The 26598-nt window shown below is 35.6% G+C and overlaps 1 protein-coding gene across 2 annotated transcripts in view; it reads left to right on the top strand.

Annotated features, from left to right (window-relative positions):
- The window catches only part of dlgap2a (discs, large (Drosophila) homolog-associated protein 2a), a 404450-nt gene that overhangs the window by 179489 nt on the left and 198363 nt on the right, over positions 1–26598 (top strand). For both annotated transcript variants that reach the window (XM_069197514.1, XM_069197517.1), the window contains one exon: positions 21981–22013. In XM_069197514.1, coding sequence (XP_069053615.1) covers positions 21981–22013 — 33 coding nt within the window. The remainder of the gene's footprint in view (positions 1–21980; positions 22014–26598) is intronic.

Below are 26598 nucleotides of genomic sequence, written 5' to 3'. Positions count from 1 at the left end.
GTTTTTGTCTGAATTAGGAGTTATTAGTTTTTGCCCATTTTTTGTTCATTTCAGTTTTTGGAATTGTGAATTGTTAATTGACTTAAACTCATCACTACAACCCCTGCTAAATGAAAACAATGGTTGCACACGATTTCCTCTTATATGCCCAGTGTCAAGCCATTATTTTTTTCACCCACTGCACAGTCAGAGTACTGCATGTGAGTTAGCATGAATTATATAATTCTCCCATTTTCTGTCACATGTGCTTCGGAAATCACAGCTGTCACTACTGTCCAGCAAGCAAAGCAGTCCAAGGCCTGCAAATGTTCACCCAACTTCAGGCACACTGCATTTTTTTAGGTATTCTTAGTTACAGATTCACCAATGACACAGCCTAGGAATGAATTGGCAATGTCTGGTTCTTTAGTTTTAAAGACGTTACTGTACCTACAGCTTTACGTATTTTAGGTACAGGTACATTGGTCACTGTTCTGTTAATAACCCAGGCATGAACTGGTAAATCTTCAATAAGGCTCAGCCTGCACTCACAGCAAGGTGCCACTTGGGGGCCCTGCTTCAGTATTTTTTGATGTGCTGATACACACTTTTAAATTATTCATACCTGTACAAGTTAATCTGTTTACAGACACCCACTTTTAACATGTCTATCTACAGGTAAATACAGAGAATGTCTGTTTGTACATGTAAAGGTTTATGTAAAACTTTCAATCTCACATCTGGGCAAGAAAGGAGTTGCATGAAGAGAAGTCCATTTGTATTTTGATGAACTGTTCAAAAACTGTACTTCAGTACAACATATTTGTATATTTAAACACACCAGGCTTTATTTTAAAAAAATAATCTTTGAATATATCTACACCTCTATGTATGATTTACTAGACAATTACCTGTATGGTACTGTACAATATTAAGAAAAGACAATCCTGTTAGAAAATAATGTTATCAGAGACCATCAGTGTTAAAATATGATCATGGATAGTTCAAGTAGGCAGCTGTGTCAGCATGCGTAGGCTGCAAAGGAACAGGTAAAGGTTTATTCCATGCTGAAAAGAGAAGAAAGGAAACACAACATTTTGGCTGTGGAGCCCTCTTCGGTCATGTGTATTGCTTCATGGCATAAAAGCTTAGCTCTTTAGTTAAGTGATATTAAAAATCCTTTCTCAATTTTTTCCTGATTTCAACCAGGGTTAATATTTAACTAATTCACTAATGAGGTGGTTTAGTGCTTATGCAGCAGTTAGAGTCACTCAGGTGTATCATGGTCATTGATGATCAATTACTCAAAACAATGCCAAAAAGATTTGATCAATTTCTAATTTCTGTGCACTTTGTTTTTCTTTAAAAAACATGCATAAATGTTTGATGTGTCTTTTGATGACTGTGCATGTTTAATCATGGGCATACAGCATGTAAATAACATTATATATATAACATTAAATAGTGGAAAATAATAATTTAGATTTGACTATTATTTCTAGTTGGTCCTAACCATTTAACTTTCACAGTACCATGTCGTACATATTAACTATTCAAAATAACAGTATTTACTTCTATAAAAAACACAAATATTGTATTACACAGTCAGCCAAGAAGAGCAGTTTTAGCTCCTGTGTGTTATGAAAATTATGACTATCAGTTGTTAAACATGTCGATAACATAAGTTCTGATGTGACAAACAATGTAAATAGCAGTGGTGTTTGCTTGGATCTTTATTGGATATTTTTAGAACACTGACTTTCATAAAACTATATTTAATATCTTAGACTAGGTTGGCAACCTTAACCTACTGGTATTCCATATTCCTTGAAATAGCAAACAATTTGACTACATAAAATTTTAAAGAATGATGCAGTTCTATCATACCTTTATTTCAGCTCAATATAATTTTTAGTATCCTGAAGGTTTGTTATATGTTAAAGTGGATTATACGATATATTTGGAAATTGGTTGTTGCCCTATCTGAGTCACAGATCAAACCAGCAATTTTCATGTATTTTTAGAACAGTAAAAAGCGCATTAAAAAAAGTGAGAGGTTTCCTCGAAAAAATATACTGACCACCGATTTTTCAGAATTATTACTTCAGATCAAGATCACAAGGAAAGGGGCATGGAAAAAACTTACAATTTACACACATTTGTTTGGTAATAAGTCAATCATATTCTACATGAAAGGAATCACGATGATAATCGATTTGAAACTGATTCTCTGGGATTCGATAAATTCTGTGTCAACCAAACGAGCTAGATAAGCATTGCATTGGAGCCTTTCTCACATTCTCATATTTGTCCTGTAGAGTATCTGGTTTCTTCTTCACGATTTTGTTTTCATTTAGTATCAAACAGTCAACATGGAGTAACTGAATAAAAGGATACATTCTGTCAGTATCATTAACCCCCACCATGAAATATGATTAAAAAGAAATATGTATATTAATGCAGAGAATAGTATTGGTGGTCCCTTGGGTAAACAGTTTCTCTGCAGATGATGCTCAATATATAACATGGTTTGTAAACCTCTGTCAAAAATGTATGCAAATAGTTATTTTATAGTGGATACGAATTCTTCCAGTTTGGTGTTAGGTTAGATAATTTTAATGAAAGGTAGCACTCTTGAGGCTATCTGCATAAACATGTTATGAAATTGACCTGTAATGAACAGAAAATAAGTTGGTTAGTTGGTGTAGTTAAATACACTACACTCACTTTTTTGCTTATGTTTAAAGGAATAGACCATTGTCATATAGTGTAATTTCCCCCCTAATCTGTATAATTTAGAATTTAAACCCAAACAGCACATTTCCTCAACCAATGCTAGATTCTGCTACACCCAAAGACTGAATGTTCTACCATTCAGTGCTACCGGGTTCAAAGGGGGTGTTTTCACCTTCTGTAACAGGTTCTGTACAAGCAAGCTCTGTTACCCATGATTACTATACCTGTTAATACCTATGAAGTCATCTTCAGAGTTTTTCCACTTACACGCACAGACACACCTTGACATTCATGAATAACAAAATTTGACCTAACACATTTTTACATATTACAGAACATTTAACAGAACAAATTAGAAGAGGCCACTCAGCTTGTCTAGCTTTTTGGTTTTTCAGTTGCTCCAAGGATCTTATACAGCTATTTCTTTAAAAAAGCCAGGACATCAACTTCAACAGCAGTGATTGGTAGATTTTTACATATTCACAGAATCCTTTGGGCAGAAGTGTCATCTATACTCAGTTTTAAATCCACATGTCCATACTTTCCACTTGTACCATCTGTTTTGTCTTTCGCTGTTGTCCATTTCTCAGATTATGACAATGACTTTGATGGATTTTAAATACTTGAATCAGGTCCTTTGCAATCTTATCTGTTCAATACTAAAAAAATTCAGAACTTTAAGCCTGTTAGGGTAGGGCATTCCTTTAAGGCCGGGAATGTATATCATCATGCTTTTCTGAAGTAATTTCAAAGCAGAAATATATGTTTTTTTTACCGTGGTTCCCAAAGTTGTAGGCAATTGTACATTTGCTTCTCCACAAGATCTTTCTAGTGCATCTTACAAATTTAACACAACATTCCCTAATTTAATCCTTGGCACTTAATGTAATATTTGGCACTTTTGACAATATAACCTAACCATTTTTTATTTATTCTAGAAGAAAATGTAAATGATGTATTAATATTAGTACCTCATAAAACTCATAAAGTATGGGAACATAGTGTAGAGGTGTCCAGTCCTGGTCCTGAAGGACCTGTGTGTCTGTAGGCTCCAAGGTCTTTTTAAAAAGCAGCACCTGAAGAGCTAGGAGAAGGTGTTAAATTGGTCCTGTTAAGCCTGTAACCATCTGGTTTAGGTCACTAATAGTTGATTTGGAATGAAAATTCTCAGACACACTGGCCTCCAGGACGAGGATTGGATACCCTTGTCAGAAAGTGTTACATAAACAAATTGGGAGAAATTATGAGTACTGAATGTCATTATTTTTATTTATTATTGTAAACCCGGTTGCCTCATTTTTCACACTTTCATTATTTTGAAATCAATTTCTGAAATGATGTTAAATAAATCAATGTATCATATTATACAGTATATGATTAGTTTGGAAATGGATGCTAAAAAATATGAGCCTTAGAAGATGGCTGGCTCATAGAGAGTTATACAGTATATTGTAGTGTATATACAGTATGATATTATCTGAGGGACCTGTCAGAAAAAATATAACCACATACATATGAGTTTCCATTTGATTACATTAAAGTATTTGCAATTACAAACAGAAGTATTTTGTATACATTTGAATTTAATTAGTTGATACATCCCAGTAACTCTAATGCATAAAAAAAATGTATTTTAGGAAACATATTAAGTGCCTGTCAATGACAAGAAAGCAACAATTACACTTGACCTCGTGTTCTTTTCTCACATGAACTGCCTTTTTATGTTTTCAGAACCTGAAAGGAGTTGACTGGAATGTGGCCTTTTAAAATGAGCTCCCATCTTAAAGGAATTAATAGCTCTGTGAAGCAGAAAGTATATTAAATGAATGATTTACCGAAACCAGTTAATATACTTAAAATTAATTTTCTGTCTGACTTCGTATTTCATTTCTTATCTGTAGATTAGCATACAATATCTTAAGGCAGTCTGGGGTTGCTTTAGTCATTACTCATTCAGTCATTCAGTGCACTAAATAAGATGAATGTTAAAGTGTTTGTCACCCGAGCACAGGTTTTTTATTGTTTTTACACATTTTTCTTTTCAAATGATCATTTAGCTAAATAGGCACCTGCCTATTTTAGGATATTTGTCAGTGAGAGAACTCTGCTGGCTTTGCTCTAAGTCTGAGAAACTTTAGAGTCCTCTTGAAACTCAACCATCCATCCACCTATTCTGAGCACTTTTTCCCTAGACGATGGCCTGTCAACCCAGCTGGTGCAGGGCACATGGAGTGTCTGTCTTTCATTGCATGGTACACATTGCATTCATGTGTATATGCATACAGAGTGCGCTTTAGAGTGGCCAATTAACCGGGATAGCATACCCCTGTAAAACCCAGGTGGAGGCAGGGAGGAAACACACAGGAAACACCCCAGTCCAGAACTGAATTGACAGGAGCTGTAAGACTGCAGTGCTAACCACTTAACCACTGTTCTGCCCTATTGAAGTACCTCTCACAGGGAATAATGCAACTTGCAGTAGATACACCTAGAATGAAGAAGTGCATTTATTCACCATTCATATTCACCAGATGCTTTGCTCAAAGGGAAGATGAATATCACCATATAAATCTATATAAAATACAGGATATAAAGATACCATATTATGGTATATCAGATTATGGCCATTTAAAAGGGAGCATAAAATGCTTGAGAATGTAAATTGACTGTGATAGGGGAGCTCAATTATGCATATGGGTAGTCAGTGGCAATACTCTTGCTTTATACAGTCTTTTGCTGAATACAGCCAGCATAAGAGTCAACTATATTTTGCTTCATCTATAAAATGCAAAAGGAACTATCAGTCTCTTATTACATACAATGATGTGTGTGAATGCTAGCAATTGCTCTGGGTCAGTGCAGTGGTGAATAAATTATTTTGCTTAAATAGCAGTGGGCCCTCTGCAAAGTTGCATTAAAGGGGGAAATAAAGGGCAGTTTTAATGTCTGGTAAAAAGAAGGGCAGAAAAATGGACAGAAAAGGTTGCATTTTAGACATTGCTCAATTGAAAAGCAATGTTTTGTAGGATTACTGTCTGCTCTTTTTACTGCTAAGATCTTTTGGGGGCTTAATGTGTATTTCATGTATATTTTTTTTATAAACAGACCCACTCTGGAATCCCATTTGTGTATTTTTTTAGATCATAGTTTACTTCAACAAACCCACTGAAACCACAGGCGTTGCTGTATAGCTAGGAGTCGAGAGATCCTTTATCCCACTTCAGGTGGCGCCTAAGCTCAGATTCGAACCCACAAAGCCTGTAAGTTAAACCTTAACCTGTACCACTCAATAACCCATCAATTTCTTTTTGCAATTATGTGAATGTTACTTATTTATACTTTTGAGATAAGGCTACAGACAGATATACAGTAAGAAAAACTGAAAACATAAAATGTACTGTAATAGAAAGAGCTCTAATACAGGTTCTTTTGGAATCCCAACAAGTAACAGTTGCAGAACACATTTAAACTCCTATCCAGATAGGTGAGAAAGCTGGTCTAAACAGAAGAAAATATAGGACAAATATAGTGGACCTCTGGAAGTCAGAGATCTGCACATTTATGCAGAGTTTTACTAAAAATACAATAAATGAGATTACTGGACAAATAGGATACCCACTTGGGTGATCTTATAAATGGCCAAAGAGGCCATGTGTATACATGCTGTTGGTTTTGTATTTGCAGACGCTCCAGAGGCTACTGTTGCAACAAATTGCCTGGCATGGATCATGGATCTGTGGGGAATGAAGGCTATTTAGCAGTGTGATATGATTGGTGGATTTGGAAAAAGTTCCAGTTGTAAAGGTCATCTTGAAAAATGGAGCAGTTTTCTTTGATGACCTTGCAATAGAAATGCTGTAAGGGAAAGGACAGGTGAAATGCAGTTCAAGGTGTGGGAATTAACAGGAAACTCTCCTGGTCATGACTACACTGATCTTTCTTTCTGTATTCCTTCACAGAGATTCGAAAACCCCTCCTCCAGAACTCAAAAATTAATTAGCTTAAAATGAGTTTCACTCAGTCCCTTGAACAGTGATGAATTTATTTAAACATGTCTCTGGTCTATCAGTTTTTCCCTGGAATTTGTCTCCATGTCTCTGGAAATCCATGTATAACATTCCCCTTTTGCCTTCTTTTTCTTCTTTTATTCTTTATTCTTTTGTTTTACATACCCTCATGTTCCTGCTCTCTTCTTCATCATTCCATGTATTTGAAGAAGGCTCCACAGCTGAAACGGTGTGCATTTAACCTCTGCGTGTTCCTTCGCAGCTTGCACTCTGACACAGCTCCCCATTCTAAATCAAAAACATTTTCTAATTTAGCTCTTAATATTTTTTTTCCATAACCCTACATGGAATGGATGTAACATTGGTTGACCTTCAATTCCCTGGTTCACATTTGTCCCTTTTCTTACAGATGAGCATAACATTTGCAATTTTCCAATCAGAAGAAACATGCCCTGCCTTAATAGCATGTTGAAATATCCTAGTCTAGGGTACTCGAGAATGGAGCTGCTGTGCAAAAGCCTTTGACATCTTGAGCACAATTAAGAGTTACAATAAAGGAGTATCAACAATTTATTCAAGGCTTTCGCTAATCTTTCCTGCTGTTGCAATAACTGACAGTTATTAATAGAGCTTACATTTAATGAGAAGATTCTAAGCCTGCTTTTAACAATCTACAATTCACATGCAGTAGATCAGAAACCTCCAAAGAGTGAAGGCAACAGCCACATCTCAAGCTGAACCATACATAAGCAGCCAATACAAGGTGTTGCAGTAGCCAATCCATTACTTGGACCCCAGAGAGGACTTCAGTCCATTGCAGGGCACACATAGGCACAAACACACAGATGCATGCAAGAGACAATTTCTCCATAAGCCAATTAACTTACCAGTATGTCTTGGACTGTGGGAGAAAACCAGAGCACCTGTTCTAAGACCACACGATCATGCTGACTCTCATCAGAGATAGCACTCCAAGGCCAGAATTGAACCCAAGGCCCCACTACAACAAGACAGTAATGCTAACCATTGTGCCACTGTGCCAACTCCAGTCCACTACATTTATTTATCAAATCAAATAGGTGCATTGTCTATTGATTTTTGTAATTAACATCTCTGTGTTCCACTCTAACATCGAAGTTAAAAGGCTATTTTGTACTACAAAATCACCAAAATTGCAATAGATGATCAATACAGAATTGAAGGATTGAGCATAAAGAAAAACATTAAAAGAAATAAGCAAAACATCCAATAGTTTTAAATAACTGTGCCCTTTAATTTTTACTTTACAGACAAGCACAGTTTTTTGTGATCATGAGATCAATATGAATACAATATGGATTTAAGTTTTGGGTAATTCCATGAATACATTTGATCATTTTAGAGAAAAGACATATTTTGTTTTCAACCCAGTCATTTCAGGTGGACAGAAGTGCTGGAACCCATTTCAGGATGTACAGGTCACTATCTGGTTGCATACTGTATCTTTTTGAGACGATAGCTACATGAAATCTGGATATCATCGAGCTCAACAGACTTTTGGTTTAAACATTTGAGGATGCTGTGCTGCAGCCACTTTGAGTTCTTGCGTATTCTTGGGGTGATCTATGGGAGTTGACCTGTTCGGATCAATTGATTTTTTTAAATCAATTTGATTTCCAAGGCTCATTAATATGACATTCTTGTCGGGTCTGTTCAGTGTCCCTGTTCCGCAAGGCAGGTTGATGTTCATCATCTGTGCTATTCTTAATAGAGGCTGGCGCCTGCAAGGCGAGAACTGCCAGCTTCGGTGAGAGAGATGCCCTCCCTGCAGCGTAGGTGTTAAGTTCAATTCAAGTTTACTGTCATTATACTCATACACAGGTATATGGTATAACGAAATGCTATTTATCTAGCTCTCAGACAATACGTAGTACAAAAAAAATACAATTGTATAATAAAAGAAAGACAGAGACAACAGGCAGTGTGCAAAACAACAAAAGGTAACAGGTAATGTGCAAAAACATGCATCCACAGAATGAAATAAAAGGATAGAAAATTATGGGGAGTGAGCTTCTTGACATGTAAGGTAGAGGTAGATTTCAATGTTTGTTTGAGTTTTTGGTTAGAAAGAAGGCACTGTGAGGTTCAGATCATAGGTGAGAGTCTGGTAGTCCGGGCCCGAATGCTCTGGTACCGTTTTCCAGATGGTAGAGGGTCATACAGTCTGTAGCTGGGGTGTGTGGGGTCTTTGATGATGCTTAGAGATTTCCTCAAGCACCGTCTGTCATAAATGTCCATATAGATGGGAGGGCAACCCCAGTGATGGAGTGGGCAGTTTTCACCACCCGCTGTAGGGCTTTGAGGTCAGCAATACTGCAGTTGCCAGTGCCTCTTTTGTGGCTTGCTGGCGTGTAGATGGTCTGTGGAGAGAAATAATTGCTTCCCCCCTTTACAGTTTTATCTGGTTATTTGCTAATTCTTCTGAAAAAGTTTTTTTTCTTTCCTACAAAGGAATAATTTGATGCTGGCTTGGGAATGGATGCATGAAAGAAGATATGAAACATCTGCAAAAAATTCTGCTCTGAAGATTTTTTTTCAGTCATTTGTTTCCAACGTATTGCAGAGCACTGTCACATGCAACATGAAGGAGCAGATCTGACAATGCTGTTTAAGGCTCTGTGATAACACACTGAAATATTCAGCAGAACGTCAGAGCAGCATTCAGCTCTTTTATAATTGTTTTAAAATGCACACCAAGCCTGGAAAAGTGTATGAATAAGTCTAAGAATCTTTATTTTTGGAATGCTCCTAGGTTGATTTAGGAAGATACTGACATAAATTGACATAATGAAAAATAATTTGCGACCTTCATTATAAGGATGAATTCCCTGCATAAAATACTGTTTTTACATTACAGACCTGCATAGGGTTGTGTAGTTTAGACATGGTTTAAAAAAGCAATTTAGGATAATAATATCTTCTTGGCCCACGAGACCAGTTTATCTGTAGATATGTACTGTAGATATGCAATCAATCTGAACTGCAAGTGTAAATCAGTGATCTTGCAGTGCAATATGTGATCCTTGCATGCACATTTAAAAAACAAAACTTGCCTCAGTTAACTAAAAGGTTCTTTGCATTTATGTACAGTATATTAACATACATGATAAGAATAGTATTTGGCAAAAAAAAACAACAAAATGTAATCTTTTTAAGTGTAAGTTAAAAACATTTTAATTTAGTATTTATAGGAAAAATGTCACACAACATATATTGGAGGAAATACAGTAGTTACACATCAAGAAGGTGCCCCAGTATGAAATGTAACCATGAACGTAAGGCACTATTATATACCAAATTAGTTCAAATTCAAATCAACTGAGGATAAGAATACTTTTCAGACTGTTAATTTACTGTGTCCATCCATAAAGCAGATGACTAAATTGAATCAAATAATTGTGGACCAATATGTTTTATCTCTATTACATGTAACACTGTATAAATAAACTAGAGGATCATCTGTATGGAAATTTGATCATTGGGGGAATCATCATGGTTTTACAAAATGTAATTTATTTTTTTTAAATGCAAACATTAAAGGTAGTACATGTGTTTTAACTGGGAGCTGTTTAAGGAATAAAAAACATAGAGTGCAGATAAACGTGAATGCTCCAATTGAACTGATGTAATTAGTGGAGTACCACAGGTATCTGTATTAGGACCACTACTCAATGATCTAGATCTTGGTATAGTGGACAAAGACCTAGAACATAAATGTAGACAATTAACATAGCACTTTAATTGTTCAACCAGTAAAAACTTTCATACCAGAACCAGAGGATGAGAATGGAAGCACACTAGGAGCTGTTTTTACACAAAGCATTGTGGGAATGTGGGACAATCGATTTAGACATGTTGATGATGCAGTCACCCTGGCCTCTTTCAAGAAATGACTAGATAAGAGTGTCAATTAGTTACTGACAATCAAATAGGTTAGATGCCCTGAATGCCCTTCTCCTGTCTGTAACCATTCTTATGCTCTTATAGTTTTATTCTGAGCAGGTACTGATGCTCCAGGAGAAACAAGACTGAAACCTACAGTATGTATATGGACAGGTCAAAATAATTTCAGCTTTTATGCTATAATGAATTTCTGATGAAGATTTGACTGAAGTTCTGAAAGTCCTGAAAGGGATTACAAATGTGGTACAGACACCAGCACATTTGAGATAAAAGTGTTTTAATGGTCTAGTGAAAAAAGAACTTGATTTCCTTATACAGTCAATATTGCTGTATAAATGTTAGGTGCTTCTAGGAGATATTCACAAAAAGGTGGAGAATTCTCAAATGTTTATATCAATTAACGAATGATAATGTGCAATTTAAAAGGCAAATTCTCACCCTGGTGACAGCAATAGCCATTATTTTTATAAACATTTACAAATGTTTGAAACAAAACACAAAATGTTATCAATGTGGTCATCAGAATATTTCAAAAGCTGAATTGATAAGGTTTCTGATTGAGATACCTTTAAGAACCTTATGTCTGTAAGCTTTACATTTGTATACTTATCAGACAACAGAATATATCGGGAGAAGCAAAATTAAAATAAAGCACTAGTTAGAGAAACAGGTATGTATAGTAAATAAAATATTTGGAGAGTGTCAGAAAAGGACAACTAAAGAAGGCAGTCAAGTCTTTCATTTGGTGTTACTTTAATTGTTTGATATCTTTCAGTGTGCTCTCAGGGTATTTTTAGTTTAGCTTGATTATTGATTATTGATTAATATTATTGATTGTTGATTTTTAAAAGCAGTTCCTCAGTGACAGGTAAGACATACTGTAGAGCACATTAATGAAGCTTTGCAAAAAATGGATCTTTGTCATTCAGTGAAATACAAGAAAAAATCAATGAAGATATAAATTCTCAAAAAGGTAGAAATTATTTTTTTTAATTATTAGAAGACAGGATACGATATGTTAATATAATATTCAAATTATATTCCAGACTTCCAGATGATCTGGGATAACTGGGGAATTAAATTTTGCTGGAAAATATTATCCTTTAAGAAGTGAATGATTTAGAAAAATATACTCTATATCTGAAATATATATTAGAATTATTGCTTCTAATTATAGGCAATCCAATAGAAATCAAGAAGTATAAATCTACATAGTCAGAATCCATCAAGCCCAATCAAACCCAGGGCTCATGACAATTGCTGTGAGGCTGTAGCATTTACATGTATGCAGCATCAGTATGCAGCAATGCAATCAATGTCCAAATGCGCTTTGACCCTGCACTCTGACCCCAAGCTTCTTTCCCTGTCTGTGTGTCTCATGGAAAGCAAGTTGGGGTATGCGAAAAGACAAATTACAAGAAATTGTAAATGGCCAATAAAGTGATCTTAAATATCTCTTAATCTCTTAAATCTTAAATGTACAGATTTAAAAAGAGGTTATAAAATACATTGATTGTATTTCGTATGCAAGCTTCTAAGTGATCATGGGAAAACAGATATGAATAAAGTCCCTTGAATTTCATGGTTGGTGTTTGGTACAACTTAAAAATTGTTGTGTCCTTCAATATTTTTAGTTCAGTATATTGCCATAGAGGCTATTATAAATTATGACTATTAAGCCCTTACAGGGGACTACAATACATATTCCTCCCAGGAGTATTCTCATCAGTAACACACACATCTGTGGCTCTATGCTGATTGTGCTTTCAGCAGGTTCCTCTGGAGCACCGGTGACTGTGATAAATTGCTGAGATATATGTGATCTATGTTCCCTATGGCTGAGATGAAAGCAGATTCAGTGAACTGTGCTCTGAGGTGACAAGCCAAGTCTTCAGAATGGTTGCACATCATAACATGTGCTCGGTGATTGTCTTTCAGTCTTGCAGCTTAGCTTAAGAGGTTGAAAGCTGTCCAATGGACCTGATGACAGGTGCCTGTCTCCTGGAATTTCTGCAGTGAAATCGTTTTAAAACAGCATGAGAAGGTTCACTTTTTATCAATACTTTCTTGCCTCTAACTACAGGATGGAGGACAAAACTATTGAAATTCCTGGGTTATATTTTGAAGTTAATACAGTAAATCAGAAAACTGATTTTATATATGTTTTTCATTATCATTTCAATACTAATTACCAGTATGTTTTGGCTTTGAAAGACATAACACTTTAATGTGTGAGTGTTTAAAGCAACATGACAGATCCAAGAGATCCCGAACTGCATGTGCATCGCTTGTGGAAATGGCCAAATTATTTAATGTGTCAAGAAGAATAGTGTCAAAAAATCATACACCATACACCAAACATGGGGAAACAGTATCTAGAAAGAGTGGTCGCAAGTCGGAACTCACAGATAGGGATAGACGAACAGTTATTATGGAAAAATAACAAAAGACTGAATTTAATATGATACCCCCAATAAAACAATACACTATCTATTAAATATAAGTGTATAAATCTGATACAGATATATACATTATATAGCATACATTTCTATGCATATCTGTTTGTTCCTGATGCGCTGTATCTTAAAGAGCTTCCAAGCACTATTGTTTGTGCTTAACGTTTTAGTTATACAGTATAACTGAAGATCTGGAGTAACCTAAAGGGAAATTTCACACAAGATAAACAACACCACCTTAAGCTGTTAACAAAAGAGTTGCCTTATTTTTCAGGAAACCTAAAATATACAATCATATAACTGGTATTTGTTCATGCACACTAATTTACTTACAGTAAGTATAAATATTCTCATAGTAGGGAGCTGCGTCACTGTGTGTAGGCTGCAAAAGAAACAAGTAAAGGTTTGTTTCACGCTGAAAGGAAAAGAAAAGAGACAGGCGTTTCGGTGTGAAGAAGGTTCCACAAAATAAAAATAAAAAACAGTTTGAAACAGTGGTGCAGTGGATTGCATGGCTGCCTCACAGTTCTGGGGCCCTGGGTTCAATTTCTGGGTTCTAGCTGCTTGGAGTTTGTATGTTCCCCCCTGTGTTCATTCGGATTTCCTCTGACTGCTCAAGTCCAAAGGCCTACTGGTAGGTTAATTGGCTTCTGGGAAAATTAGCCCTGGTGTGAATGTGCGTGTTTCTGTGTTTGTGTTGTGTTTGTGCCTGCCCTGCCATGAACTGGCATCCCATCCAGGGTATATCTTTATGTTTGATTCTCACCAAATACAGTACGTCATTAGAAAATGGATGGGATTTGAAGAATATTTTGTTTATGTTTTTCAAAGACAAAAATTATGTACACTGCTTTCAGGTTAAATATTGGCTAATTTCAGTCTGTTATTTGTAAATGTGCTATCGATGAAACAGCTATAATCAATTTGTCATAAACCTAATTGTTTCACCTGAAAACGATCTGAGATTAGTTACAAAGGCTGACTACCACTACAAAGAAGGTTTAACCAATCCAGGGGAAAGTTTTAATATAACCTGTATTTCAGTTAAACCCTGATTTAAAAGGTTTATAAGATACAATGAAAATAAAACCTCAGTTAATCTTTTGTTTTTACAATTATTGATCTAATCTGAGTTAGTGGTTAATCCACATTGGTGCAGTCAGCCCACACAGATCCTTAATATCTTATAAACCATAAAGTGGGAAGGTATTTTGTTTTGTTTCACTTTCATATATTTAATCAGAGATTCTAGTCTACTGTATCTATATTCTTTATCGTCATGTCTGAAACCGGGATCAGAGGTTAAGATGCTCCTGGTAATGTGGAAGTTAGAATTCTGATTACATTTAATGCCACACTTGAAAAATCTCTTCATAAGTGCAGTGGCCGGTTGGGTTATGCATAACACAGAGGCAGGCTAGTCCAAACAGCAAAGAGCTAAATGATTTGAGGGGAGCCTATTGACAGAGGAGTCCTCAGGGGAAAACACACTGATAGATGTTCCAATAAGAGAGAAAGCCTTCCAAGCGTGAAGGAGGCCATTAATAACGCAATAGTTTCTGTGCTGTCGTTTCTGAAACCCACTAGTGAACAAGGCTCAATATGTTTTTTTTTTTGGAAAACTTAAGAATATTCTCTCTGTAAAGCATTCATGATGAGGTAGTAGAAGTTAACACTGGAAAGCCACATAAATCTGAGGAGATCATGAGGTTGAAGGTAAAGATAAGAGGTATTATGATCCACAAGCTAAGGTGTTCTCAGGAGATGAGATGTACAGTATTATTGCATAAAATATATAATCCAACAGTAGAAGAACAAAAAAAAGGAAGCAAAATACATACCTTATGGAATAGGACCTCAAATTATAAATAAAGTAATATTTGAATTAGTTTCTTTTCTGATGAGATGTTGTTCTTGGAAGCTTTCTATAACTAGAGAGAAATACCTACAGTACATGTACTGTACATGTACAATAATCACTGATATCATATTATTCAGCATTACCATTTGCTGAAATAAAAGTGTAATTTTAAGTTGATAGAATTTTTAATTTTACACTTAGGTTTGGCTCTGACTTATGCAGCCAGCAAATACCTTGCATTCTTTATGCGGCCTTTATTCATTTCTGTTCTCTATATTAACTTTCTTCTTTTGCTTGACTCAGTTTTCACGTGCCGGTGTAGTGCTGTGACCTTCCTTATCCTCTTTAAGATGTGTAGTGAACCAAGACATATGTTTGTCTATATACCCGTCCAATCAAATCAGCTTTTGATCACAATGATTAAGATACTGATCAGTGGCAGTGGACTGAGCAGTTCTGTTCTACTGTACTACAGTAAGTTATCAGTATACTGGCTCCCACTCAGGTTTCGGTGTTGCTTGTAAAGTCTAAATGCTGATATGTAGTAGAAGGTAATTTAGAAGCAATCTATTTATTTAGTCTGTTTCTTTTAATCTGATGCTATTTAAGGTTATTTAACAGTGATATTTTAGCTACATCATGAGCACTTTTCTCTGACTCATGTATTACATTTGCCAATGTAATATATGCCTTTCCTACAGATGACAAAGCACTGAATTGTATCATGTCCTTTACTTCACAAAGTATACACCCTCTACATTTCCTTATTTAACTTCCCACTTGTTGCCCTATTACACATGTTTTGCATGATTTTCTGTTTAGTCTTTTCTTCCAATCTTGGTATGTGTCAAATCCAACTAGCTAATCCATAGAAATACTCTCAGAATAGACTTCAGAAAGCTCACCGAGAGGAAATGAGATCTGGAAGAATATCAGCATTGCATTTTTCAGAGCACGAGTCTTGCAAAGTGCAAAGCTAATTTGCTTTCCCTGCCCACATCCTAGCAATTATCTTTGAACAGCCTTTTCAGAAGATAATTTCGCTGGCAACATTAGCTAGTTTAGCAAATACCAATCTGAAGAGAAAGAGCAGAAGAGAATATGTAAGCAGTAAAAATGCAACAAATATGACAAAAATGTACAGTAGATGATATTCTAGCAAGTATAATTTTCCCAGAGGGCCACAGCAGACTACAGAAATATTTTGTTTGGAGCCACAAACCATATTTATGACTAAGCTGCACACTGTGCTCCATTGTCCCCCAGTATGTTTTGTTTGCAGTATGTCCAAAAGTTCCTTTTTAAGTGTGTTAAGCTATGAATATATGATTCTGATGGTATATACTATAACTATATATACTATACTATAACTATATATACTATAAGAAACAGAAATAATATTTCAAAGACAGCAATGTTTTTTTTCACCTGGTGTAGGAATTTATATACTGTATACTGGTGAAAGTGTATAACAATGATTTCAGTTGAGGTGAAGACTACATCTCTATTCATTGGCTAATAGATGAGTTTTCACACTGTGTGACATAGTTTTGGGCCCTTTCACTCCCTATCCATTATCTGAAATACCCCAGTTGTTTTAAAGGGGCTTATACAACCCTCATATAAATCAAAATCAACCCTGATTCTTAGCTGTGGGCAGCCATTGTTTTAGATTTTGTGTTCTTTGATGTCAACGCTGAAATCCAGAGGTCTGACACATTTATTATTTTCTGGTTGAATCCTAACAATAAAATGTTTTATAAGTATTAAGGTTAGAATTAGATTGAATAGCATGACGTTTCTAAAGTGAAAACGGATGGTAAAGCTCTGATGTGAAAATTTCATTAAAATCTTAAATAAAACCAGGAATCCAGTGGTGAAGTGTCTTCATGTGCCAAGGTCTCCAGACAACGAGTCTGAGGATTGGATCATCCATTCTATACATATTATATTGCATTACATACAGTATGTGTATACTGAATACATTATATAACAAGAGAACTGTAAACTAAAGATGCTGTAATTGTTAGGACCAGGGCAAACAGTACATTATACTGTTTAACCTCAGACAAAAGTGCATTTTGAATATCTGGCAGAACTTACGAGTGTATTTTTTTTTTCAAATAAAGTTTTTAAATTACCTCTACATCCTGGAGCATGGTAACAAATTAATAATTCAATTGAAAGTGGAAGTGCTCTGATTGACTATTACAAAGAGCACAACTCAAAACAAAGTCCTGGGTTGTAAAATATACCAGTAACACTGTGAGTGCAAGCTAAAAATGATGTAGCTGTGTTTGTAACTGTATTCCCTTTTATATTTACAATAACAACTTATTATATTACACCCATGAAGCTATAATACTATCATACTATCTACTATATAATACTTCCAGACAGAATAAGCATGCTGTATGGCCAATGGCCCCGGCTTTTTCATTACTGAAATTAACAATCAAGTTTCACTTTCAGGTGCAATTGAAAAGAGGCCATCTAGCCTATCTTCCTTGTGTAACAGAACTAAATGTGTGTGAGGCTTTTACAAAAGGTGATGTGTCCGTTGAAATCTAGACAGTGTAGAAATCTCCTGCGGCAGGAAAACCTGTTGCTCAGCTGGAGACTAGGAGCGGCTCTGTGTACTGAACCCACTGGCCTCCATGATTGAATCCAAGTGGACTTAGAGCTGCATCCTTCACGTTTGTGTAACGAACTGTTCTTTCCGGACCCTATGTGGACGACACAATCCAAAGAAGTGGGAAACACTAGGAAAAGGTCATGCAGGGATACGAGGCTAAAACAGGGGGGCGTGTCCAAAGTGCGCTGGTGCACGGGGGAGGTGTGGCCGAGGCAAACAATCCAGAAGTAATCCATAGAGGGAATCCAAAAACACAAGAATAAGTCCATAGCAAGGTGATCCATCCAAACAAGGAATTAAAACCATGAACCGGGTCAGAACCGGTGGACAGGGAACGGGAACAGAGATTAAAACCTTAACGGGACCAGGCGCTTCCAGGTGCCGGACTCGCACGGTGTGGAAACCAGATGAAGCCAGGATGAACGTCAGCGCCTGGCTTTTAAGGTGGGCTGGGAAAAGGGGTCAGATGCACAGAATTAAGTCTAAAGTGAAAGGGCTGGAGCACCCTTAAGTAGGGGGGACTATAATCGTGACAGTTACTGTAGCTTGTTAGTTCAGAAACGCATCAATATTTCATCTGGCTGTTTCCTGAAAGAGCCTCCTGACCAGATCCAAGCACCCCAAACTCTTTGCGCAAAAACGTACTTTGGACGTAATTTAAAACTTGAAATACTGGACCTTATGATGGTGTCAAACAAATCACCAGATTTGTCTGTATTACATACTGTAAATTGTGAATTGTATGAGATTATTGTCTCTGTCTCTGGTTTCCTCTTACATTCCAAAGAGATGTTTTAGTAAGCTAACTCGTTAGCCTCCTTATCTGTGTACATGTCTGGCAATGGAAGGGCATCCTATGCAGACTGTTGCTTCTTGCACCCTGTATCTGCCAGGTTTGGATTCTGCTCACTGTGAGCCTGCTAAGGATGATGTAGCTGAAGTAGTAAGGATGGACAGGTGGATTTTAAGAGATTTTGAGTGAAAGTAGGAGGAAACCAGAAACAGAGACAATGATCTCATACACTACGTTAGCAAATGAACACACTGTACTATTTACTTCTTCGCCATCCATTTGTTTTTCTTATTACAAGAGAAAATCTTCTGGGTCTGCACATGTAGGGAGTTCTAATACAATGGACCATAAGATAATTTTCCAAAATAAACAGCATCAAAGCCCCAGAGGCAGAACACATAAGCTTGTTGCATGAATTACAACACTACAGTGCTGCACTTAGGTCACAGAGGTGAAATAACAAGATTCACTTGGGTATGGTAGAAGAGACATATGGCTGTCTACTCTGAAAGAAAAGGTATATCATCAGATCAAGGAATACTAAAAGATACTGTTGATCTAAAATAGCGATTTCACATTCTATTTAACATTTATGTCCACTGTGATTTGTAATTTAAAACAAATGGTGTAGTATATTTTAAAATGTTAATTGTGAAGTGCAAATGTTTTAAAAAGTCAGATTAATATCTTAATCGTACACATCAGAAATGATACTTATTTCTGTGCTTATTGATTTAAAGAAACCATATTTGTGTATTGTACACACTATTTAGTACGGTATGTTCAGTAGTTCTGACAAACCTTAACTGAGAAAGAGAAGAGATGTGATTCAAATAGTGAGCTTTATTGGGGTAAACACAGAAATGATCATCAAGAACAGATGATGATAATGATATCCTCACTGTACATAGGTAGGCGGAAGAGTGTGACCTCCTCTCGAACTTTTGTGTTAAACTCCATGAGATTAAATATAAACAGCTGCCCTTTTTGTTTTATTTTTTTTTCTCTTCCAGCCCCTTTTATGCATTTTATACATTGGTACAGTATATAAAAATTTAATTGCATAGATGTATCATAGATGTATAGATGTATAACTAATCATAGATGTATAACCTCGTCATTTCATTCTACAGCTATTCTGTAAGAATAAGCATTCTTGATTATTCCTGAACAAATGTACTGAAACAAATGTACACTGATTTTTGGGCTACCCAGCTGTGAAATAACCGGCCGTTAGAATGCAGATGTGCAGTGTACTGTCCTTAAATAAAACTGAGACCTTTCATACATACAGTATTAAATATACTGTAATGTTCCTATTTTCTGCTTCTGGGTTTCTTTTGTCTTTACACAAGAATTGATCATTTTGGAAATACTCTTTTAAGGTTAACATATTAACAATGATTAACTGTAGGACACCAGAAACCGTGTACTGAAGTAAAACTTTACCTACGTGAATTTCTCTTACAGTTTGACAATATTATTTTTATTGTCCAATCCATTAGATCAAACAGAAAGTGTTAAACCCATTTTGCAACCTGCAGTCTAGATGTAGTAAGTGCAAAATAACAAATTACCCTTATGATTGAATACCTGATCTTATGCGTTACCTAGCAACTGGACACACCATTTTTATGGAGAGAACATACTCACATATAGAAGCCATGACAGCTTAATCATAGATAAGTTCCTTAAGTTTTTATTGTGGGTGCAGATCATGAATAAATTATGTTTGTCTTCATAAACAATTCCATGCTTTAGGGATTATTTTTAGAAAATGTTTCAGCTCTTGACAGTAAATTTAAATATCACCAAAAAATTGATAGTATTGCTTTAATGGCGGCAAATAACCAATAAAGTAAATTGCTGTTGAACAGTTCGATTTTGCTCTTCATACTGTATTCTCGGTATGTTAAGTACAGATTACATTGGAGTCAATATACAGTAATAATGAAGGAAAACAAACTGTGAACTTTTTAACAGTATATGAGGGGAGGTCTTAATCCCCTCTTGATAAACGTTTTGTTTGTGCCCACAACCTCTATCAAGACTAATAATCATATTAACAATACACCTGCAAACAGCAAATAATTTTTTGTGCCAACTGTAGAATTTCCAAGATGTTAACTTCTTTTTGTGGCATTAAATGACCAAAGATTTAATACCATCGACTGAGTATATAAGGGAAGATAATCCAAAGCCACGGTTTGTTAAAATCAATTGTAAATTACACTCTAGTTACAAACAATGTCCTGATTTATGTTGATGTTTTGAAGTCAATGGACACTGAAATGTACTCCAAATTATTTGAAAATGTCTGCATGCATACGTGTGTATTGTTCACAAACACTCCGTGGAGGGTATTTCTTTTGATATGACTTGTTACAATGGCTATGTTACCACAGAGCTATGAAATGTTAAATGAGATTTGGATAGCCCAGCTGACTTGCACATTTATTGTGAATAGTAAGATCTCTGAGTAAAGGGGAAAAAAGTGTTCAGTAATTGTGCTGATGATGATGATTGTGGCATGGAGATAAGAATGTCTCCATGAAATGAATCAAGTTTGCTTTTTAAGGTCTTCACAGTCACCGCAGGAACTGACACATTCAGTATATTTTAGCAGAATATACTGTATACAATATTTAGTTTGAAGGTCATCACCTTATAAACATTCCAACATTTTATTCAAACTATATGAAATTCTACATTATAATTAAGAAGTGGTACTTTTTAAAATATTTAAAAGTAAGCACTAATCAAACTGATTTTGCTAAACTCAGTCTTTGGTTTATTTTTTGACATGGGACAATTTAGCCCTTGTTGGTACAGAGTGTGAGACAAACATATCACCATATGTTTCTCTATGTCTGTTATCTTCAGTTTATAAAAGGTGTGAAAAATGGGAAATACTCATACATGTCATTATTTTATACATACATAGTTACATGAAAGGTATAATTGACTATTGTAATAAATTCTTTGCAGAAATACACATCCATTAAACACCAGGATGGTGACAAAAATAAACAATGATATACCTAATCCTTAGATCTGAAATCCTTAAAGATATATATAAGATACTATATGAGCCAGTGTAATCCAGCTCATAATTTGGCATTATGAAAGAACGTTATTTTCTTTGGTTAAAACAGAAATTGTATATCAAATGTATGAATTACTCAAAAAGTAAAGGTATTATAGGTTGAATATGCCAATATGGAAGGGAACAGAACCATATGGGCATCTACAATGGCAAGTCACCTGACATTTGTCATACTGCTCTGAATACAGAAAAGTAAGCCTCAACAGGGAAAACAAATGTCAAACTGGTTTATATCGCACATGGTATTATTCACATGGAATTCTCATGTTAATGTTGAGCTTAAACAGTTTGATTCTGGAATGTTTAAATGTATTATAGATGCAAATACCATCACACACTGCTTCATGATTTATTAACTATGAATTTCTTCTATGACTGTTCTTCTGAATCCTTTTATTATTATCTGTGTTGTTAATGAAGTTAGAAGATAGTAATGATATTTTTTCTTTTGGTTCTTATTTGTAGAATCACAGTGTACACTGTGTGGTGAGCCCGAAGGTGAGTGTGTTTTGCGTTTCTCTCTTTTTTCATCATTGGCATCTCATGATTTCAGTAGTTTTTATCGCCTAGAATGTGCTGAACAGAAAGGCAACTGTACACCAACACGAGGAAAACTCCTGTTACTAAGCTGAAGTCCATTCCATCAGTTAGCATTTCCAATCATTCATTTCAAAGAAAAGAAACTTGTCCCAGAGAAAATGCATTCACCAACTATTAATACAGTATGAATGCTTGTTATTGAAGTGCATGTTTTATAAATATGGAGATTAAACTAATCAGCATTTATGATATTCAGAAATAGAATCAGGAATCTTCATTGCAAGAGCACAAATGTCTATGATATATTTTTAATTATTATTCATTTTTGGTATTTTGATTAGGTAATTTTAGGAAGCAGTTCACTAAAGTCCTTCTATCAGAAATATTCATTGTAGGTTGAAGATATTTCTTTCTTACTGTATGAGACTAAAATATGGGACTTCTTTCATCCTTAAATAATGGTTTACTGCAGTGATGTTTTCTTAGTGTTGTTAAGTATCTGGTTGAAGTCTAACATGCACTAAATGGTACATGAGTTTTTTGCAGAATTGTGCCTCCTACTCTCTTTTAATGTTTTGTGAATACATTTTTTTTGTCTAAATAAATGGCCATTATGAACCTAATGTCTTTCATTGCATTCAGAGTTGATTTACTGTACATTTGACTGTGGACTTTATATAGGAGAAAGTCCAGCCTGTTACATATATGGTCTTATGTGCTGCACTAAGTGATTATACTGAATGTTAGTGTATAAAACATCCAAACATGAAAAGAACACTATTGATGCATGTACTGTATTGGATGCATACAAGATCTTGGGTTTGGGATTTCTATTCCATGGTGAAGGGTACCACCTACTGGTCCGCATACAACACCTCAACCCAACAGCCATGGTTTTCATTAGAGCTTTTTCATCTAAGATTGTCAGCTCTTTTGCACTCAATTTAGGTTTGCACAATTGAACCTGACCAAGTGAGCCAGATGCAGGTAAATACGAGTGCTTCAACAACAATACTGGGTTTATTCTTCCAAGAGTGTTGGTCTCAGTTTTCCTTCACTTTGAGTTCTTTCTGTTTCTTAGAGTAGTGCATTCTTTTAAGCTTGGGAATATACCTGGCCACTCTCCTATGATATGATTCCAGAGCACCAATATCTTGAACCAAGGATCAAATTATACACAATATTCTAAATGAGGTTGTATTTGTGTATTGTACAGGCTGCCATCCATCATTATAATAGATACCACTGCCCAGACTGTCACATATGGGCCCGCCCATCGATCTCTGTGTGGCATCATGATTGAGTAGTCTCAGATCATAGTCTATCCTTAACAGTATTTGTCAGTAACATCTAGCGCTTTAAGAAAAAATGGGCTTTGAACAGCCCAGACATTGGGCAACTGTGCAATATACTGATGGCACAAAAGCACTTTCTCTCGATAAATGGGACAGTGGGATAAGTGGTTCCTTTTGGTGCTTTCCTTTATTGATTTTCACAAGGCTCGACATTCAACAGGAAAAATAATTTCATCACCTGTGCCCAATTACCTCACTAATCAGTTGACTTAGATGCAGTTGACTTTTGCTCCTGCAAAACTTTGTCATTGTCAATCATGAATGATCTTTTAATTAAAGTGATGCCAAAAAATTAATCAATATACAAAATCCTTATACTTCAGATTTTGAAAAACATGCAGTATGCATGCATTACGTTGAATACCTATCATCTGCAATTTACACTTTTATGAGAAACTTTGTCAAAATATGTGTAATTCTGAATATACCATATCATAACATATACAATCTGATTATCATACATATACAATTCTGTTTCCATTTGGATGTCCTTCTAGGTTTGTTTTAATTTTTTTCACAAACTTACATAAGCTCAGTGTGCTTTTCTAGAACATGAATTGAATAGAACCCATTTTATGCTTTAGGGAAAGTACATTCTAGAACAAGAAATCAGCCTGGATATAAAGCAGTTTTGTATTTTTCATGTTTTGTCTTCTCCCCTCTTCATATTTCTTTTGTGTAGTTTATCAGCTATATTTTACTATACTGGTTTAAAGTCGTTTTCTCTGATCTTTAGTAAACAGAATGCAGTTAGACTCTTTCTGCCCTTACTCACCACAATTGTTTTCCTTCCGCTAAGACTACGGGACATACTGTAGTTACATTGTGTTACGGAATACATTTTTAAATTCTTTTATCATGATAATCACTCCACTAATAAAACCTACCACACTACGAAACCTTAGTGAATGTTGTTGGTACACTAGAACATAGCTATGAGAAAGAATTGTTATGACCCCACCTTATTTTTTTCTCACTTAGTCACCGGGGAACGAAGGAGCCATGAACATTAAACGTTAAAGAATAACAGTAGTCAATTTAAACACTGGGACCTGTTTCCTGGGGACCTATATAGGGCGACAGAACAACTGGAGGTGACACAGGTATTGGTTCGTTTCTGTCATGTATACCAAAACAATACAATAGTGAGTCCCTCAAAAGAAAAGAAAACAAACAAAACTAACTACCCTGCCATAACGGAACCTAAACTCAGTGTTCTAACCTAAACTTTCTCACATAAATTCCAATAGAGGGACACCACTAAACTGACTAACAGAAGGACAGACCATAGAAACACGTCGCCTAATGAAAGTCCACACTCACGGACACAATTAATGCAGACTATACATAAGTGAGCAAAAGAACTCAAACTCCACACAAGTCTGAGAGAGAGACAGAGACAGAGACAGCGAGAAACGCCGCTTCTAAATGGTTGTCAAAGTGAGAGACAAGTTCACTGTCAAGATGGAGGAAACTGGAATTTATTTTGAGATGAGAGGCGGGGCCAGCAGCTCAACATCCAATAAAACAGGAAGCGTCTTCTACCAAGATTAATCCAATTAACCAATCAGAAAAAAAACAAACACGGCCAACCTAGGACCATGACAGAATGTAAAAGTTTTCTAGAAATTTGTATCTGATAATGACCATCACGGCCTTCATGCCACATACATCCTAATCTATTAACGCCCCCTGACTCAATGGCTTCTATTGATAATGAATACAATCATCATGTTGTAGCAGAACCAATATAATATGACTAAGACTTATTGGTCTGTAAGTAATTGTGTCTTTTTATAGTTGGCATTTTATGGATGTCTAGAGAATTAGGACACTTTCCAGTTTATAAGTATTATTCTACCTTGATTTATTGTGGGAAACATTTTTATTAATGGCCTATGAATAACATCACTGGGATACGATGATCATTTCATGCTTTAGCCATTTCCCTTTCATCATCTAAAAGTTTCCCATTATTATTTCTGATGCTTTTCCCTTTACTGTTCTTCTTCTGTTCTAAATCCGAAAAACATACTGTATTTATTTTATTCTCCATTGCAGTATTCTGTTCTATCTGTCTCTTACCCCTTCCCTTTCTTTAACTGGATTCCGTTACTGGCAAGGTAAAGTCTCAGGGGAGATTTGCTTTGTGTATCAGCCTTTTTCCATGTAATGCAAGATGAGATACAGATTCAGTAGAGAGCTTAGCCTCACATTTCTTAACAAAGCAAATGCCAAAGTTTCTTTATTGCACCCACATTTAGATTGTTTATTATCCGTTCCCCAGGCAGATCAGAGCATGCTCTTAATTAACACAACATGAACTGTAATACAAGAAAGAGACTAAACAAAACAGAACGACCATCCTCAAGATCAGGGCTGAAAGTCTGGTACATTCTGTGCCTCAGGGGGAAGAACATGCAGTATTAAAGGAAAGTTGATTAAAAAAAAATACAAAATATACATTGTGTGTATAAAGGAGTTGTAAGGGTTCATTTAGGTGAGTTTGCTGCTGTCTATTGCATTATTTTTCATATTAAATACAGTTTTATGCAGTCCCTATCACGAAGTGTTTACTATAGTGTTGCATGGTATGTAGTGCAGAATATCAAAGAGGAGCAAGCCTGCAAATTTTTGACAATACCTTTTGGTGATGAATATGAAAACTGTTACAATTTTTTTTTATTTTTTTTAAAGTATATGTCTTATTAAAATTGTCCAGCCAACATAGGATTGCCACCCTGGCCCCATAATCCCTGGAAACCTTGAGACAGATCATGATTTTAATGTTCTGAAAATTAACATGCAAACGGAGCACTAAATCTTTACTATTATTTGCTAAATTGCCATGTGGATAAAATAGTCCTTGAGGAATGTAAAGAATATATAATGGGTATAGAGTGAATTTTCTCTATTTCACTTGATATCTTGGAGTTATCCATTCTTTAAAAACTGTGGCTTGCTCAAATCTGTTCCTAATTGATACTGGCTTCCTACCTACAGTAACTTGTTTACAAAGCTGAGTGAATTAAGACAATATTATTCAGACAATGTAAATGGAAGGTATCAAATGATTATTGCTGTGAATTAAAAAGAAAAACCTAATTGAGATGCTGTATGATAAAAAGAATTTATACAAAAATGTGTATGACAGTATTTTCAGGCCCCACAGCGTAATTTAGCTGCAA

The sequence above is a fragment of the Lepisosteus oculatus genome, chromosome 2 (genome assembly GCF_040954835.1).
Source record: "Lepisosteus oculatus isolate fLepOcu1 chromosome 2, fLepOcu1.hap2, whole genome shotgun sequence".
In the NCBI taxonomy this organism is placed as follows: domain Eukaryota; kingdom Metazoa; phylum Chordata; class Actinopteri; order Semionotiformes; family Lepisosteidae; genus Lepisosteus; species Lepisosteus oculatus.
The sequence above is the reverse complement of the archived record's forward strand: the minus strand, read 5'-3'. Positions and strand labels throughout refer to the sequence as shown.